This window comes from Belonocnema kinseyi, chromosome 3 (assembly GCF_010883055.1).
Source record: "Belonocnema kinseyi isolate 2016_QV_RU_SX_M_011 chromosome 3, B_treatae_v1, whole genome shotgun sequence".
NCBI classification, from domain to species: Eukaryota; Metazoa; Arthropoda; class Insecta; order Hymenoptera; family Cynipidae; genus Belonocnema; species Belonocnema kinseyi.
The window spans coordinates 33178706-33195242 of record NC_046659.1 but is presented as its reverse complement, the minus strand read 5'-3'; the positions used below and the strand labels follow the sequence as shown (position 1 = coordinate 33195242).

General features: G+C 27.6%; 2 protein-coding genes across 4 annotated transcripts in view; one reads left to right on the top strand and one right to left on the bottom strand.

Moving 5' to 3' along the window:
* LOC117168919 overlaps nucleotides 1–6413 on the bottom strand; it is a 9094-nt gene extending 2681 nt beyond the window's left edge. For 2 of the 3 annotated variants that reach the window (XM_033354879.1, XM_033354878.1), the window contains exons 1-5: nucleotides 6102–6413; nucleotides 3921–4090; nucleotides 1991–2250; nucleotides 1498–1736; nucleotides 815–954 (exon numbers count right to left, since the gene is read on the bottom strand). In XM_033354879.1, the coding sequence (XP_033210770.1) occupies nucleotides 905–954; nucleotides 1498–1736; nucleotides 1991–2250; nucleotides 3921–4090; nucleotides 6102–6156 (774 nt within the window). In that variant the 5' untranslated portion in view covers nucleotides 6157–6413 and the 3' untranslated portion in view covers nucleotides 815–904. Of the gene's footprint in view, nucleotides 1–618; nucleotides 738–814; nucleotides 955–1497; nucleotides 1737–1990; nucleotides 2251–3920; nucleotides 4091–6101 lie in introns of those variants that run through there. The other variant, XM_033354877.1, reaches the window with a different exon arrangement.
* Nucleotides 1–16537, top strand: part of LOC117169763 — a 160334-nt gene that overhangs the window by 118551 nt on the left and 25246 nt on the right. The gene's annotated exons all lie outside the window — the stretch shown is intronic.

Below are 16537 nucleotides of genomic sequence, written 5' to 3'. Positions count from 1 at the left end.
TTACCGAAATCTACGGAAAGATAAATTGATTAATAATCACTTTTATTTTATTGATATTAAAACTGTAGTTTCGAATATAATTTAATTTCGAGAGAAGCCCGGGAAATAGAAAAGTATATCAATCAACATTAAAGAATTAAAAGTGCAAATATTGCATTATTTTTGGAGTGTTTTGGTAGAAAAAAAAACAACTTTTTTACCGAAATCTACGGAAAGATAAATTGATTAATAATCACTTTTATTTTATTGATATTAAAACTGTAGTTTCGAATATAATTTAATTTCGAGAGACCGACATTGCAGTTTTCGCAAGGATTGTCTCAAGTCAAGAATAGATCAGTTCTGACCACTGGCGGTGAAGCCGGGAACTAAAAAACCGGTTTTCCGCAGAATTTTTCCTGGTTTATTTTACTTTGTTTTCAGCAAATCCTTGTTTAAATAAATGAATAATTTAATATTTTTTTATTGATATTATGTTCATTAGTACTTTCCGCATGGCGGGCTTCTCCCATTTTTAACATCCAAAATTTTCATAATTCAATAATCTCAGATTTTGTTAATAAAAATTTTTAAAAATGAAAAAAATTAATTTTGAAGAGAAGCCCGCCATAGATTTCGATATACTTTTAACAGTGCAAAAAACAAAATTTGAATTAATGCATTATTTTGCGAGTGGTTTTGCTGAAACTATTTGGAGGAAGTAACCGTTTCACCTTAAAAGTAACATCACCTGGAATCTGGAAGAATTAATTAGTATAAATAAAGAGCAAAATATTACAATAAAAACATAAAAATAGACTTAGAGAGTACATACCCTTGCATGTACAATCATACTTTATTCCGCTTCAGCGGAGATGGTTTCCAGTGCTTTTTTCGAGTATTTTATACGATTTTGAATCTTCCTCTAGGTGAAACTAGGAACGCCAGCGCCTTTAACTTCATTAGTCTTAAAGTCTAATAAGAAAATCGTAAAAATTGAAAAAGTTAAGTTTATAAAATGTGAATAACTGCAAATCCTATAAGTGCTATATTAATCCTATAAGTATTATATTAATCTGAGGCCAATTTTGTATTGGGTCTGCTTGTCGAAAGAGGTGAAGCAAATTAAAATCTAGTTCGATTAATTTATGTGCGGGAGGAAGCTCTAGCACTTTCCACTCCTTATAAATATCTTGAATTTTTGCTGATTTTTTTTATCAGTTTTTTCTTTGCGATATCCATTTCCCATGGCGAATTGTGGTTTTTTAGCCAATCTAAACTAGCTTTAACTTCTTCCGTCAAATTTTCTAAGAAATTGTGGAACATTTCACTATCAACATTTGTTTTAAATTGATATAGAATTTACAAATTTCCAAGATTTAGGCCATCAACAATGATATAAAATGTCAAGAGATTTAGCAAGGTTTTGTAAAATTATTAAAACATTCATAAATAATGAATATTTTAAAAACATAACAGTAAAATTGTACAGGAATGTGCAATGAGCACACAATATACCTGGATCATCATCTAAGTCTTGCAAGAAATTTCTAGAAGATTCAGACCCTAATAACCGTTTGCATTGTTGCAACTTAATTTTATATCTTCCAGCAAATTTTCCTCTAACGGGAACTGATTGGTTATCTCTGCAATCCATTTTCTTAATTGGAGAAACATAGTAAATATTAAAATCTTCGATTGCAAAAATTTCTTTGACGTTAGATGCAAAGTGCTTGAACTCGTGCTTTGTTAAAGACCTGGTAAAGATATCATAATTTTATATTGTGATAAAGAAAACAAATATAATAATTTTTAAGGAAAAATGTGACCAATTTTAATATATTAAAGTTTATGATGTTCATTGCAAAAAATCTTTAGCATGTGAAATAAATAATTTATAGGGACAAAAAATGACTTTTTCCATTAAAAACATTTAGTTCTCCACAGAATTAGAGAATATAGATTTTTTCTAATTGAAAACTTAGACAATTGTAAAATTATGAAAACTAACCCATCTGTCTTGTCCATAGCGTTTGTGATCTCAAGATCTACCATTCTATCTCTGTGCTCGGAAGTAAGATCATTGTGTTTTGAATAATACTTCAAGATCGCTTTACCTTCTTTAGATTGAATTAAAGTATCTTTAACAGAAGGCAAATTTAATGCTCTGTACATTCGTTCACCAATGTACTGTATTTCATTGTTCTCTTTATTTGGATCATCATTCTCATTTTGTGATGAATTTTGATAATCGTTTCCTTCATTTTGTGACTAAAAAAATAATATGAAAAAAGTTGTAAACTTTATGCAAAAGAATCATTATAGTTTTTTATTTACAGGGTTTATACCAGACGAATTACTTTAAATTTCCGTTCATTTCACGGCTTTCTCCGGGTAAATTAAAAAAAATTTCGGTGAATTGAAAAATGTTAGAAATATTTGAACGGTTCAACAATATTTTTAAAAATGTCAAAAGACCGCTAATTATTTTTTTATTTTTTTTATTAGGAACAGCAAAATTTAAAAAAAAAAAACAATTATTATTCTGAATCAGAAAAGAGATTTTTTTAGATTCACTTCTTTTAAATTAAAATTATAATATTCCAAAATTTCTATTCTCAAAAAAGCAGAATCTATCAATTCAAATCAATTCTGATTTGAAAGATGGGAATTTTCCAAATCTGACAAATTCTGATTAGAAACACGAAGGCTTATGTAAATTCTATTTTTATAAATTAGGACTAAAACTATATTCCAAACTTTCTCGACCCATGTCCAAAATAACATGTTCCAAGAAAAAATTAATCATTCTTTACGAAATTCCTTGCTTCAAAGTCTTAATTATATTAATTAACAAAAGTTGGTATTATATAAATTATTATTAATATTCTTCTCCAATATTTCCTCTTCCATGTTAAAAATTACCTACTCTGAAACAAAATTATAATCTTTTACAAAATTTCTTGCCCCAAAGTCAGAATGGTATTTATTTGCAAAATATGGTATTATAATTCAGAATTAAAAATATAGTTCTATAAAAAATGCCCTACACCAAATCAAAACTAAATTCATTTATATAATGCCCATCGGATATTATAATTTTATTTATTTTAAAACTTTTCTATTATATTTCAAAAGTATAATAACTCACTTTTTCCAAAGTATGGAAGATGGAAGTTTCCAATTCTGACAAATTCTGATTTGGAACGGGGATAGGTTCTTAAATTCGTTTTTCTAAGCCAGAATTAAAATTATTTTGCAACATTCCCGTTCAATTAAAAACATTCCCTGTTCTTCGACAAATACATTTTTTTACGCAAGAATTAAGTTATTTAACCAAATTTTCTATTCAAACGTGAACCTAACGTGAAAACTATATTGCTCTACGAAAATTACCAGTTTTATCTAAGAATTATAATGATTTAAAAAATTTCCTGTCGAAATTAAAAATTCTAATCGTTGGCAAAAATTGTCTGTTCTAGAGTCAAAAATATAATTCTTTTCGAAAACTCTCTCTTCCAGGTTAGAGTTATTTTAATAATTTATGTCAATTTGTCATGTTTAATTTATTTCTAATCCTAACTCAGAATTACACATATTTTAGATAACTCTCTGTCTCAATGTATAAATCTGTCAACTCAATAATTATAAATTCTTATTATAATAATTATTAAAAAAAAAAAAATTATAAAAATAATTATAATTCTTTTAGAAAATTCCCTCTTCCAACTTAGTATTAGAGTAATAAGATACATGAAACCCCTTTTAATTTACATATTAGTACATCTGAGAGAAAAATTTTGGTCACGTAATCAAATTCTCGGTTGTTTCTCGATAAACAAAACACCCGGTTTTCCCGAATTCCCGGTAAGGTAGACACCCTGATTAGGTTACAGGAAAATTTTTTTCACATGTATATTGTAGAACTATTATAAACTTACAAAGTTTCCTTCTGGCGTGTGAGCATCAAACGAATTATAAGATGGTAACTTTTTATTGAAATGCTCCTCCCACTTCTTTTTAAATTTGATTCTATTTCCCACATCTTTTATTAACTCTTTTATAGATTCACAATCTAAGTTAGAACAGACATCTAAGTCAATGTTTTGATCTGCGAAATATAAAACCATAGAAGTTATGTTTTGGTTTTTGCTAATTGTTAAATTAGTAAATTCATTTTTTGAGGCCTCCAAAAATAAGAGAATTATAAAATTAATGACTCAAAATTATTTTTTTAAATTGAAAGCTCAAAGTATTGAACAGGGTAGCTATCTCTACTTTTGATCTCATCAGTCCCTTGAAAAATTGAACGAAGTCCTTATTTTTCTTTTCCGAAAAATAAAATGTATTTATCATAAGAAAATAATAATCAAAAGATATAATAGACTCCTAATTCCTTCCTTAAATGTACCATATCTATTTAAACTGACGGCCAAGGTTTCAAAGTAAGATGTTTTCTTTTTAAAAGTTGGTGATATCAATTAAATGTGTTTAGTTTTTCAAATACAAGTCTTTCTTAAAATATTGCTTCATCTATCGAATAAAAATTATATTTATAGCTTATATTGAACAAAGAAATATTTGTTTTGAATAAAACAAAAACATTGAAGACAAACTTAATGGTAAAAGTAATGAAGTGATATCACCCCTTGATATTACTTCATCCTTGATATCACATTCCCCTCCACTGTTAAAAATAGTATTAAATTTAAAATACCAATGTATATTAAAATTAATATCTCAATCATATGGAATCGACATTAAGAGTATGATATATTATATTTCAGTTACATTGATTAGAATCACTCAGATAATTTCATTTCCCACAAAAACAAAATAAGTTTATAAGTATTTGTCGATTCCTAATAATAAAACATGCTAACTTCTTCTACTTGTCTAAAAATAAAATTAGATTTTAAGTCGAAATGTTTGATTACGCAAATAAACAACAGACCTAACCTACAATTAGTACCTCCCGTACGTTGTACTTTAATCATGAAAAACAATTCAATCGATGAATTCTAGATTAATACTTTAATTGCGAATATTAGGCAAAATTTAAGTAAATGAAAACACTTTCAGTTTTCAGGCACACGCTGCTATACCAACCTGTATATTGAATTTAATATCAATGTATATTAAATTTCAATACCGTTCATGCAAATGATTTTATATGCATTTGTATTAAATTTAATACAGATTTTTCTAACAGTGTTGATATCACCACAAACTAAAAAAAAACTTATAAAAGAAGTAAAATTTGAATCTAATTTAATTTCATTAAATTTTGTAACAGACCGGTATAAATTTCGAAGCGAAAATAAATTTGAGTTTAAATAATTTGTCTAATGTTGGTTATTTCAAGTTGCATTTTATTCAAACTATTAGAATACATTAGACACCATTATCAAGATGCCGTGTCAGATAACTGTACTTTTTCAAACTTAAGGTCGACAGTTTGAATGAAAAATTTCAAAGTAAATGAAACTTACAAAATTTTCAGCATTTGGCAACATAACCTAAGTTAATATCCTGGACAGCAATTTTAAAATTTTGTCAGGATTCATAAAAATTTATTTGAAACCCGTTTTTATTCGTTTTTTATAAGAACTCTTAATTATTTCATTATTATTTTCTAATTTTTCTTTTTGTAAAGTCTAAACCTACTGGAAAATTTATAGTTATAAAATTTTCACAAAATTTCTAAAAATTGCATTGATGAAAAATGTCGTGTTTTAAAACTTTAAGTGGAACTTTAAGAATAAAACTTTCACGCGACACGTTGCTGAGAACTATGCACTGCTCATATTTTGACGTTATGTCAAGAAAGAAAGCGTTTTCAAGACATTTTAACTCCCATGGAATGGTATGAAATTCTTCGAAATACAAAAAAATCATTATGTACTTTATTAAATGAATTTTGAATTCACGTAAAACTAAATTAATTGCATCTTTAGTTTAAGAGCACAATAAGGTCCTATTCTACTATATTAAACTAATCAAACATGAAATTTCACACATAGAAAATCATAAATTCTAAATTTAAAGTTAAAAGTGACAAATTTCGATTGCATGTTTTTTATTTCGATCTTATTCAATTTAAGGCTTCAGAAGACTCTTACCGTTAAAACCAGGTATAAGGGATTGCAATTCCCACAATTGAAGCAGCTCATCCATAACTCGAAATGCGCTTCTGGAGATACTTTGAATACAAAAACTTCTTAAAACTCGAAATTTGATAAATCACTCGAATCAAAAACCAGCAAAATCCCCGTTGCGAATTATTGCGTTCGTTGCGTCGTCTCTCGTGTTTCCACGTGGCTCGAGCGATTCTTCGCGTCCTGGCGTCTTTTCACATGTTCACACTAAGGCCCTATAAGGAAGGACGCGACAATGTTCCTCCACCATTAGCCTTTGTGTCGGAAGTCGTCATACTACTTCAGCGCGGGCTTCGTTTGAATATCGTAAAATTCGTCAAAGCTGCGCGTAATACTTGTACCACTACACTTCTTCACAACAGCTGTATCACGTTACTACATCCCTACTACCAGCACCCAACCGGATGTGACCCAAATCGTGCTTCGACCAATCCGTAATCGGTTCTTAGATTGTTGCGTCCTTCCCTAGAGGGCCTTTAGTTCACACGCATTCTATCAGTGCTCAGATCTTTCCGCACTGCGCATTTGTCACCTCGGCCATGTGATTGGATACTGTTAACGCGTTGATTTTAAATTCTAAAATATGCAAAACAATTGCTTACAACGAATTATAAATGAAAAGTGTATACAAATATTGAGCATTTTTTAAAATGACTATTACTAATATTGTTAAATATGTGAAATACATATTGACTTAAAGCAAAATATGCATGCATCATGCTGAGAAAAATATTCCCTTCCTTAAATATATTCATTTTCTTGTCTTAAGTATATATAAGTTGTATCGAGTAACACATTGATCAAAGTAAGTACATACATTTACTTGCACCAAGAAACAGCTAATCAGAGTGCAAGTTACTTATTTTAAGAATATTATTTTTTTCATCGAAACATTTTTAATGACTTCACATGAAGACATATTGGAACAAAGTCATTTAATATTTCTTTGCTTCAAATTGATATGTACTAGATCCGAGCAGTATCACTGATTCCATTATTTTCTTAATTCAAAAAAATCAGTTCTCTATACTCATAAAATATTAGCTTTGTTCAAGTGAAATTGTGCAAGTACATAATTTGACTTAATTCAATAACAATTCTTTTTCAGTGTATGAAAAGGGTATTCGTATTTAATCATCAAAATGATGTCATCCCTTTTTGTAAGTACTTTTAAATTCATTGGATGTTTAATATGTTACAATGTATTACATTCTCATCAGATAAGGTATTATATTTGTGTAAAATTTACCCCCCCCCCCTTAGTTTTTGTCAAAATGTCCACGTTTTGAGCCCCACTGAATCCGAAAAACAGCTTTTCACGAATGTGTCTTCTTGTCTGTCTTCATTTGTGTTTGTGAGCACGATGACTTTTGAAAAAATTAATCTATTAGATTGTCCTTTGATACACTCTTTTAGTGTCCTAAGCTAAGTTCTAAGCTCAATAGGCCGCCATTTTGGATACAAAATTCTAAAAGTGAGCTCATTTTGAAAATTTTTGCTATTACATTTTTTCATGATTCTAAAATTATCTATATACTTGTTCATAGTACTTGAAAATAAAAATGTCAGTTTTCGATAGTGAAGTTTAAATCATAAAAATCACATTTGAAATAAGCAAATTCAGTTTATGCAAAAGCCACAAATGTTGCAATAAAATGTTTAATAACACTTTTTTTCAAGAAAGCGCAATTTTTCAAATGGGACAATGACACTACGTCTGTTTAAATATCAATGCAAGTTATAAATTATAATAATATACCTTTATGGGAATGATATAAAATTGCAGGGACAAACTCGAGTGCGAAGCACAAGATACATGATGAGAATGTGCTCGTTAAGGCCGAAGGAGCTTTAACAAAAGAGAATTCGCAATCACCAAATTAATGTTGTAGATGATTTCAGCTTTCATTTTAAAAAGTCTGTGCAAAAAGATCGAGCGCGTAGCGCGAGGTTAATACATTATCGAGCGTGAAGCGCGTGATAAACATAGTATCGAGCGCAAAGCGCGAGCACCAACAATTGCGCGCCCCAGGAGCGCTCAAATTGAGAATGTCCCGCGATGCAGGCAGATTCTTTTTCCTCTACAAATATGAGCAAAAACTTATTTTAATAATAGAAATAAATGAAATTTGTATTTTCCCTATGCATTGGAATAAGTTTCGACCTGAAAGTACCTACTATTTATTCTACAGGCCTTTATTGGAGAGCTATCCTCCTGAAGTTTAACTACTATTTTCTTATGTTCTCAGAATATCATTAGTTTTTTATAGCTATTTTGAAATTCCTCAACATTAGCCATTGGGTTAGCTACTACTGAATTAGGATGCGCACTTTTTTTTTTAATATACAGAATATTGTACAAATCTTTAAACTCACCTGAAAAGACATGATTTCTTAAAATGTTTAATGAATTTTCTTGAAATCTTGAAAATACACATTGAATTATTTTAAATTCCTTCAAGTGCGTTGGAATTCAGCAGAATTCTCTTGATTTCTTATAATTCACTTATAATATTGTTAATTGTTTTAAAGATTTTCAACATTTCTTTAAATATTCAGGATAGACATAGAATTTTTTCAACTATCTTCAACTATTTTTTTTTGTTTAAAAATTAGTCTCATCAGTTGATGCTTAGGTTAATAAAAAAGAAAACAGAAATGCCTGTAGTAAAACATCAGGAAGCGTTAATTTTCTATTTTGGTCCCCGTTGAAAATTTCTAAATTTAGATTTGAAAAAGGGCACCTTTGAGCTTTACTCTCTGATAATCTTTTATATTCTGTTTTTTTTTGTATGTTCAAATATTATTCTTAACTAAACCTAAAAAATGAATTAGTTAAGCAATGCAAAAAAATTGGATGATATTTGTTAATGAGTTTCCAAATTAAGATCGTAAGGACTCCTCATTCTTTTGTATTGGAAGTGCAATGATTTAAGGATAATTTTAAGAAATGCGATTGTTTAAGAAATAAAGCAAATTTATTGAGTTAATAAGTTTTCGAGTATAGACAAATTTTCGCGTCCGGGACTTCCCGAGTTAAGCAAAAAATTGAAAAAATTTATTAAGTCTACTACAGAGGGTCTGAGCAAGATATACTTAAAAACTTTTCATAAAATTTCACAAGAACTTGAACATTTAGTTCTTCATTTTCAACTTTTTAATTCAAATGGCATATCATTGGAATCGCTACAATTCGCAGATTTCTAATATTATATTTATAAATTACCTAGTGCTAAATTTAAAAAGTGTGATATTCAGCATTTCCACTGAACTGGTTCGGAGGCAGCAGCTGACCATCGCCCCTCATTAGGGGGGGTCTTTAATATCAGGAAGCTTTCAATTTTAAAGCAAATTAGGATCTTAACAAAATATTAATAAACTGAATCGTAAACCTCGCATGAGTAGGCGGGGTATGTCTGAGATTTTAGGATTAGTATCCACTGTACTTACCGTCCCTTTCTACTTATTTCTAGACATTTAAAGATTGCCTATAAATTACTGTAATTTAAAGGCTTGGAGTTTAATTTTAATATGTTTAAAAAGATTTCCAAATTTATCACCATTCCTTGAACTTTTTTTATGAAAAGTTATTGTGCAAAATACGATGTGTCTCATCGTCCAAAAATTCTGGATGAAAAGTCAAATATTTTTTAAAAGCTTCCCCATTTTTTAGAACGACTAGACACAGCCTAGATTATTACATGAAGATTTGTAGTATAGAACCGTGTTCGGGCAACGAACATTCTTGCTGGAAATAGGGCTTTTGAGTCCAAAAATCAAACACATATTGTGTTGAAGGGAATGATTTAAAGTCGTAGTTTTAATATAGCGCGCGTGTGTTAAGTCTCAGGCTTCGCGATCGATAATGTGTTACCTTGCGCTTCGTGCTCGTATATTGCTTCCTTGCATTTGGAACGCTTGAATAAGACATTATCAAAAAGATCTCTTTTAGGTCGTAGTGTTTATATACATCTTCATTTTCTGAATTTTTTACTTAATTAAGAATATTTAAAGTTTAAGTTGTTTAAAGCTGTGAAGGCTTTGAGGTACACTTTGTCATAGTGACACACGCGCTGCGCGCTCGATTTTTGATAGTCATTTGGTACTCATTTGACAATCATTTGTAAATTTATATTCTCTGAATTACCTTAAAATAAATAACAAACTAGAATCCTTTTTTAAGACATTCTTCTCTGTCCCATGCTTTTATGCTAAAAATAGGATTTTTTTCATATTATTTTTATGGCTGAAGAAAAATATCCTAAAAGTCTTCCTTTACATTTCTTACGTATCTCGCGTCTTCTAGTTTAATATTTGATTTTTTGATTTTCTGCATGTTTACTTACGATAAATAAATAAAAAATGACGATTCGTATTAAAAAATCATTAAAATAAATATTATAGGAATTTTTAAAAGCTATAATTTTTCCTCAAGATATTTTTTCGTATTTTGCATCATTTGGTAGAAAATTTGAATGTTGTGGTGTCAAATTTTAAACAATTTCAATTATATCTCAATCATAAATGATGAGAATAAAAAATAATTATAACAAATTTGTATCTCTTTTTTGGGTGAACAACTTTCGGATATAAATTTGTTTTCGTACCGTTGTTATGACGTTTCGTTGTTATAAAATAACTTTTTCGAAATTACAGTTGTAGCAGAGCAGCCACTGTCATTTACCATATTATAAATTGCGCTTTTCTGTGCACAGTTTCAAAATCAAGATACACTTGCCGTTTGTTTGTTCATTGAAAAAAATATTCTTATCTAGATTATCATTCAAACCAATTTTATATAAACTTTACGTAGATGACATTTTAACAATCGTTCCAACTAACAAAATTATAAAGCTTTTAAATATATTTAATAGTATCGATGAAAATATTCAATTTACTCTTGAAAAAGAAAAAAACAATATCTTAAGTTTCTTAGATTTGGAAATTCAAAGAATACCTAGTGGAAATTTAATCGCGAACTGGTTTAAGAAACCATCTTGGTCAGGTTGTTACTTAAATTATGAATCTCATCATTTGTTCAGTCAAAAAATAGGATTGATTAAAGGTTTAGTTGACAGATGCATAAAATTAAGTGATGTAAAATTTAGAAAAGATAATTTAGACCAATTGAAAACTACCTTACAATTGAACAATTATCCCTTGCTGTTAATAGAAAATGTCATCAAAGAACGTATTAATAAAATATATAACACTTCCATTATAGAAAAGAAGAAAAAGAAATGGTTAGAAAATTACAAAAAAAACTGATCTAAAAGTTACCTTACCATATGTTCAAGGCCTTTCTGAAAGATTACGGAGATCCTTAAAAAAATGTAATATTAACGTTTATTTTAAAAATAAAAATACTTTAGAAAAATTATGGAGTAACAAAAAAGATTCTGAAACAATAGAAAATCTTTCTAATGTGGTTTATTTAATAAAATGCAATGGTTGTCAAAAACACTACATAGGTGAAACTGGCAGAAGATTGAAAAGTAGAATTTACGAACATAAAAGAGATTGTACAATTGGCAATTTAAACACAGGTTTGTCACAACATTCGTGGAAATTTATTCATGCTTTTGATTTTGGTAATATTAAAATCTTGGCCAGAGAAAATAATACTTTTAAAAGACGTATCATTGAATCAATTTTTATTAATAAATATATCAACACTTTAAAAAATTTTAAAACTGAAATATTGAATATAAACCAAATTTATCAAAGCATGACATTTTTCATAAATTATTGGGGCCTCTTCAATATTTTTGAGGCTTCAATCAATAGAAATTTTATTCTGTTAAAAAAAATTTTTTTTTAATTTTTTAAATGACGCTGTTTGTTTGTTTTTTTTTTTAATATGACATTGTTTCTTGACTCAGGTATGTTTCAATATAATAATTTTTTTATTTTGTTCAAACCGATATCCTTTTTACGACACTAATTATGAAAACGTTTACGGTCATACAATTTTTTATTAAATTATAGATTTGTATATCGACTCTTGATAAAGACCCGCAGTGTTGGTCGAAACGTTAAGGATTTTTTAAAAAGAAATAAATATGTTTTTCACATGTTATTTCGGATGCTTTTATTTTGATTTTATCATTGACCGTAAGACCGAATATTTGCTCAATTTAGCTGAAATACTGGTTGAAAATTAAAACGGTCAAAGAAAGGAAAAACAGTTTTGGATCTGCTATATCTACAATTGTTTTGTATATTTGATAATGATAAATTTGCACGAACAAATGTTTAATTTCTATCAATTGCACTTTATTTATTTTTAAAATTATGAAATTGTACTTACTGTCACTCACAAACATAATCGCACACTCAAGCGCTATGAAAAGTCGCACCGGTTGGGGGATTCGAACCCTGCCTAACAGCCTAAAACCTAAGCCTCTGCACGCTCCAGCTAATTACGCTAATGTATCACTTGGATTGTCTTGAAAAAATCTCAGCCAAGATTTTACGCTGAAAAGCCAGGGCTAAAAAAGATGCATTATAAGAAAAAAAGTAAATAAATTTTAAGTGAACTTTCCAGCCTATAAAAAGAATCGAATGATTATAGTTCTACTAAGGGGCCATTGTATGATATAATAAATTATAGTATATTAGTATAATAAATTACAAACATAGTTAAATAAAGTAAATGGCGTTTCTTTAATTTTTTATTTTATTCCTGAAACAACATTTGAAGGGTTGCAGTATACATAATTCATAACCAAACAAAAACGAAATTTTTCAGGATAGCGGATGCTTACAGGTGCTTACAGGTGCACTCGAGAATGGCGCGAACTCGCGATCGCGAACTGTCGGCCAGTGTCTCCAGAACGTGGGATTTTTTCGGCCCCCACCACTCTCCCATCTGGGAGCGACACATTCAAACGCAGTGTGTCGGTGAGTCGTCTCTGTTAAATGCTGCGAAACACAGCCTTGTGTCCAGCCGAAAATGCACGAGCAGGCATCCGAGCTCTCCCGACCTCACGAATGACGATCTAGCTACTCCTCAAATTTATTCAGGTTTTGAAATCCCGAGTTACCTTACAACCAATAGGCTTATTGCGAAGAGGCAAATATAATTGACTTTATGTAAATAGATATAGGAGACAAGACTTCTGGGTCTAAAATGTTTCAAATTTAGTGCTGCATGCCTTAGTCATATGTTTGTAAACAATGGATTTTTAACAAATAAAAAACAAATTTTCGACAAAATAGTTAAATTTTCAACATAAGAAATTACTTTAAAAAATATATTTTTTAACTTAAACATTGTAGTTTATACTGAAGTTTACAGTTGAAATCATTAATTTTTAAACCCAAATCAATGCGATTTTATCAACAAAAGAAATTAATTTTTAACTAAAACAAATTAATTTTTAAAGAAGAATAATTCGCGAACAAAGAAGATAAATTTATAACTAAAAAGAAAAATTTTCCAGAAAAAAATTGTCAACAAAATTGTTCAATTTTCTTCTGTAGAAACGAATCTTAAACTAAAAAAAAAGTATTCGATCAAAAATGGACTAGTTAAATTTTCAGACGAAAAATGGAATTTGCAACGAAAGAAATTAATTTCCAACTAAAATTATAATGTTTCAACGAAAAATTGAATAGATAAATTTTCAGTTGAAAAATAATTACCAACCCCAAAAAATCAAAGTTTTAACAAAATATTTAAATTCCCAAGCAAAAAATTAAATCTTCAAACAAATATTTTAATTTTCAAACAAATAACTTTCTACCGAAAACAGAATTTCAAAATTTTCAAAATCAATTTTAAAACAGAACAATTTTTGTTAACAAATAAGATAAATTCTCAACGAAAAACGGTTCAATTATCAGTTTAAAAAATCAATTTACAACAAACATTTTTTCAGCAAAAGTAGTTTAATTTCCAAAAAATAGATGAATTTTTAACCATTTTATACCAAAATAAAAGAAGTTTCAACAAAAAATGGACTTTCATCCAAAGAAATGAATTTTTGATTAAAATAGATGAATTTTTAAAAAAGAAAAATAATTTTCTACAAAAAAAGTAGAATTTTTGACTGAGAAAGGTCAATTTCCTACCAAAAGAATTTAACCAAAAATGATACAATTAAATTTTTAGTATAAGAAAATGTTTTTTCAACAACAAAAAAATCGAATTTTCAACAAAACAGTTAAATTATCAACCAAAATAGTTATTTAAAAAAATTTAATTTGAAATTAGTTTCATTTTCGATTGAAAAAATGAATTTTCAACTGAAAATTGTTTTTAAAAAAACACACAATCGAATTAAGAACAGAATAGTTCAATTTTTAAACATATAGTTAGATTTTAATTTAAAAAATTATTTTTCAACCAAAAATGGAATGAATTCTGAGAGAAAATTAAAATCGTTTGAAAGTTTTTAATAATTTTTATTTACAAAAATGTACTTTTAAAAAAAATCAAAAAGTTTTTGAAACACATCTAACGATTTCCTAAAATTTAAAAGAGTGTAGAAGATTTTAAAGCAAAATGTTTCAATTTGATAAGATTAAAAAGTTTGAAAAAACGTAAATAATCCAGTAAATTCAAGAAATATTAAGAAGAATGAATGAGATTCAAATCTAATTTTAGACTTTTTAGAAACATTAAAAATTGTAGTATTTAAATACACTTAACATTTCAAACTTTTATATTAAATTTTGATAAGATATAATAGATACGTATGTAAAATGAAAAAATAGTAATAAATGTCGATAAATGAATAATTTTTTTGGAATGAATTCTAACAGAAAATTGAAAAAAGATTACAAAACATTTTTTATTATTTCCTAAAATATCTAAAAAGTACGTAAAATATCTTGGAGCAAAATGTTGTAATTTTTCCATATTACTTAACTTTAGAAAAATTAGGGAACATAATTCTTTCAAATTTGAGTAAGTTTTAGAGATATTCAAAAATTGTGAAACAATTCGAAAATAATGAAAACTTCCAAAGATTTTTAAAGGAATAATTAACATAATTTTTTATTTTCAACAATTAATTTGAAAAGATTATGTTTAAACATTTCAAAATATTGCAAAAGATTTTAAATATTCTCAAAGCATCTAAAAAACTTTGGAGGCATTTTTTTTATTTTGAAGAATTAAAAAAAAACCAGGAAAATTTTCAATAACTTTTAAAGATTAGAGATTGAAAGGTCTGACAAGATTAGAAAAACAGAATTATTTTTCTAATAATCGTATGAAAGTTTTTAAGAATTTTTTATATAAAAAAATGTACTTTAAACAAATTTTAAGCAGATTTTTAAACGCATCAAACGATTTCCTAAAATTTAAAAGAAGAGTGTAGAAGATTTTAAAGCAAAATGCTTCAATTTGATAAGATTAAAAAGTTTAAAAAAGTAAATAATCAAGTGAGTTCAGAAAGTATTTAGTAGATTTGATGAAATTCAAAAAAATTTAAACTTTAGAAGTGTTTTAGAAACGCAAGATAAACTTTAGGAACTTTAAAAGAATCTCGAAAGGTTTCAGGAGAATAAACATGGTTTCTTAAAATGCTTCGGAAAATTTAGAAGATTATAAGGAAATTTTTTTCTACATTTTGAATGATTTTCTTAATCTTTGATAAAAACTCGAGAGAGTTACCAATATCTTGAAGAATTCAAAACGTTTTAAATAGATTAAAAATTTTCATAATATTTTTTTAAATCCTACAAAATAAAAATAAAATGTCTTTAAAATCTCCTAGGACCTTTTCTGACACATCTGATATATTCGAAAATCTTTTTTTTTTAATTTTCTTAAGAATCTTATAATAATTATTTACATCTATATTTATAAACTGATAATACTTATTTTATTGTATATGAAATCTTTACAATATCTTTCATGCCTTAAAATACTTATCACAAAAATTACAAAATCTAGCTTTAACAATTTTATTTTAATTGTAAAATAATTGTAATTGGAAATTGATTGTAAATAATTGTAAAATAAATGCAACAAAATTATTTTATGATGAAATATCTCATGATTATAAAAAGAGAAAAGAAATTGTGAAGGTAAATCTTTGTAGCATTTTAATAACTGATGAACATATTTTTAGATTATTTTTCCTTGATTCTGGCCGAGGGTCAATCATGGTACAAAAAACCGTCGTGAAATTTCAAATAAAAACTGTATTCTCTATACATTAATTTTTTTAAATTAAGAATAATAATACTTTTATAAATTTTGCCAAAATTTATTTGAATATGATACACAATGATTTTTATTTAAAAAATTCCTGTAAATAGTTGCTGTTTTTTAAATTTTACGGTATTTGTGTACCATGTTTGACCTTAGGGAATAGATTTCAGGAATAAAATTATAAAAATATCTCCATTAGTTAGTAAAATACTATGAAGAATCGCCTTTCAAA